The 2,473-nt window shown below is 51.0% G+C and overlaps 1 protein-coding gene across 1 annotated transcript; it reads left to right on the forward strand.

The window, feature by feature from the left end:
• The first annotated feature begins 427 nt into the window (after positions 1–427).
• Positions 428–1,405, forward strand: LOC147600794 (olfactory receptor 14C36-like). The gene has a single exon (XM_086746605.1). It carries the CDS (start codon positions 428–430, stop codon positions 1,403–1,405), a length of 978 nt encoding a protein of 325 aa, XP_086602731.1.
• The last annotated feature ends 1,068 nt before the right edge of the window (positions 1,406–2,473 follow it).

A 2,473-nucleotide genomic window follows, 5' to 3' on the forward strand; every position in this document is an offset into this window, starting at 1 on the left:
CCAGGTGCAGGACCTTGCACTTGGCCTGGTTGAACTTCATGAGGTTGGTACGGGCCCACCTCTCCAGCCTGTCAAGGTCCCTCTGGATGACATCCCTCCCTTCCAGCGTGTCAACGGCACCACACAACTTGGTGTCATCGGCGAAATTCCTGAGACTTTAATCTGGGATGATTCTGTGTTCCTATTTACCTATTTCTGTAGGGCAGGACTTGCCCTTCAAGACGTCACAGCAGTGCTCCCTGCTCCCAGTGGCACCTCCGCCAGCATCATGTGGAGCTCATACAAGGAACATGAGAAACGTCTCCCTGAAAGGGGCAAGGAAGTCTGGGGTGGTTCCATGGGAACTGGAGTAGGTTTTGCTTAGACGACGCTGCCTTATCTCATTGCCTTTTCTCCTTGGACAGGTCCCCATGCCCAGAAACAGAAAATGTCCAACAGCAGCTCCATCACTGAGTTCCTCCTCCTGGCATTCGCAGACACATGGGAGCTGCAGTTCTTGCACTTCTGGCTCTTCCTGGGCATCTACCTGGCTGCCCTCCTGGCCAACGGCCTCATCATCACTGCCATAGCCTGTGACCACCGCCTCCACACTCCCATGTACTTCTTCCTCCTCAACCTCTCTGTCCTTGACCTGGGCTGCATCTCCACCACTGTTCCCAATGCCATGGCCAATTCCCTCTGGGACACCAGTGCCATCTCCTACCAAGGATGTTTGGCCCAGCTCTTTTTCTTTCTCTTTTTTATCTCAGCTGAGTATTATCTTCTCACCGTCATGGCCTATGACCGCTATGTTGCCATCTGCAGACCCCTGCACTACGGGACCCTCCTGGGCAGCAGAGCTTGTGTCCAGATGGCAGCAGGTGCCTGGGGCAGTGGGTTTCTCAATGCTCTGCTGCACACTGCCAATACATTTTCACTGCCACTCTGCCAGGGCAATGCTGTGGACCAGTTCTTCTGTGAAATCCCCCAGATCCTCAAGCTCTCCTGCTCAGACTCCTACCTCAGGGAAGTTGGGCTTCTTGTGGTCAGCGCCTGTGTTGCATTTGGCTGTTTTGTGTTCATTGTTGTGTCCTATGTGCAGATCTTCAGGGCTGTGCTGAGGATCCCCTCTGAGCAGGGACGGCACAAAGCCTTTTCCACGTGCCTCCCTCATCTGGCTGTGGTGTCCCTCTTTATCAGCACTGGCATGGTTGCCTACTTCAAGCCCCCCTCCATCTCCTCCCCTTTTCTGAACCTGGCGGTGTCATTTCTGTACTCGGTGGTGCCTCCAGCAGTGAACCCCCTCCTCTACAGCATGCGGAACCAGGAGCTGAAGAATGCCCTATGGAAAGTGGTTCAAGGGACACAGATGCACTGCAAACAGCCTAACTCCCCTCCTCAGCATGTTTCCCAAAGTATATGTTAGGTGAGAAATTGAGGTTCTTTTTCTCCCAGATAATTCTACTTATATAAAATTTTCTCGGTTTCTACTACTTGTCTTGAGACTTGATCCTGTTGTGTCTGAGTGCATGCACCACACTGTGCCTGATGTGACCCGTCCACTAGCAGCCTGTTCAATAAAGGGACATTTCCTGTGTGCATTGTCTGAAGGCTGGGCTCTTCCTCCGACATTACTGCAGAAAAATTTTCCAAGGAATTGGTCTTTTGAAGTGCCTTTTCTCCTTGCATTCTCCTGATGTTTTGTCTTAAGCTCACAATTTAATTGGGTTTAATTGCACCAGAAGTTATTGTTTTAAAGGCTCTCTTCTTGGAATCCAATGGCAGTGGAGATGGTGCATGGGCTGCCCATTGCCTCCTCAGCCTCCTTCATGTATGACTGCACTGATGGATGTACAATTTCTCTGGAAATTAATATGAAGATGTCAGGACAGGATGCAGACTCACCATGTACCCCGGGGTGGGAGTGAATGGAAACTCAAAAGATTAAGTTGTTCCAAAGCGAAGCATTGAATCAAGGTATCCACAAAGAGGATGCTGCAATGCCATAGGAGTCAGTGGGGACTCAGCAGGCAAGGGAGGGAAGTGAAGAGATGTTGGGAGCTGTTTGAGGAGCCCCAGGGCCAGGAATTTGTCCTGGTTAGTGGAGATAGTGGGGGCAGAGAAGAGGGCAAACGATGCAGTTGGGATTAAGGGTCTGTGCCATGTTCCATTGACATCCCAAGAAGCTGACTCAGAAAAAATTGTCCCAGACCAGTCCCACACACTGGCCAGTTCCACTTCTGCCCAGAGACCCCAGCCCTGAGAAGGACCCTCTGATGCATGATCACCTCCTTCTTCCTCCAGGGCTCAGTGATGCCCAACTCCACCAGCATTACTAATAAAAAGGAAACTATTTTCCTGTTGGAAGTCATTACACACCCAGTACCACAGCTCTTGCCACAGCTGGTCTGTCAGCCAAGCCCTTTCTCAGACAGCTCCAGCTAGATCAGGTGCTCATGGCCTTGTCTTGACAACTACTGAAAATCTCCATTGA

Source organism: Chlamydotis macqueenii, chromosome 4 (assembly GCF_036417535.1).
Source record: "Chlamydotis macqueenii isolate bChlMac1 chromosome 4, bChlMac1.mat, whole genome shotgun sequence".
Classification (NCBI taxonomy): domain Eukaryota; kingdom Metazoa; phylum Chordata; class Aves; order Otidiformes; family Otididae; genus Chlamydotis; species Chlamydotis macqueenii.

Bases quoted from the DNA above. Each gene is read 5' to 3' on its own strand.
- LOC147600794 (XM_086746605.1), top strand. From the start codon at position 428: ATGTCCAACAGCAGCTCCATCACTGAGTTCCTCCTCCTGGCATTCGCA.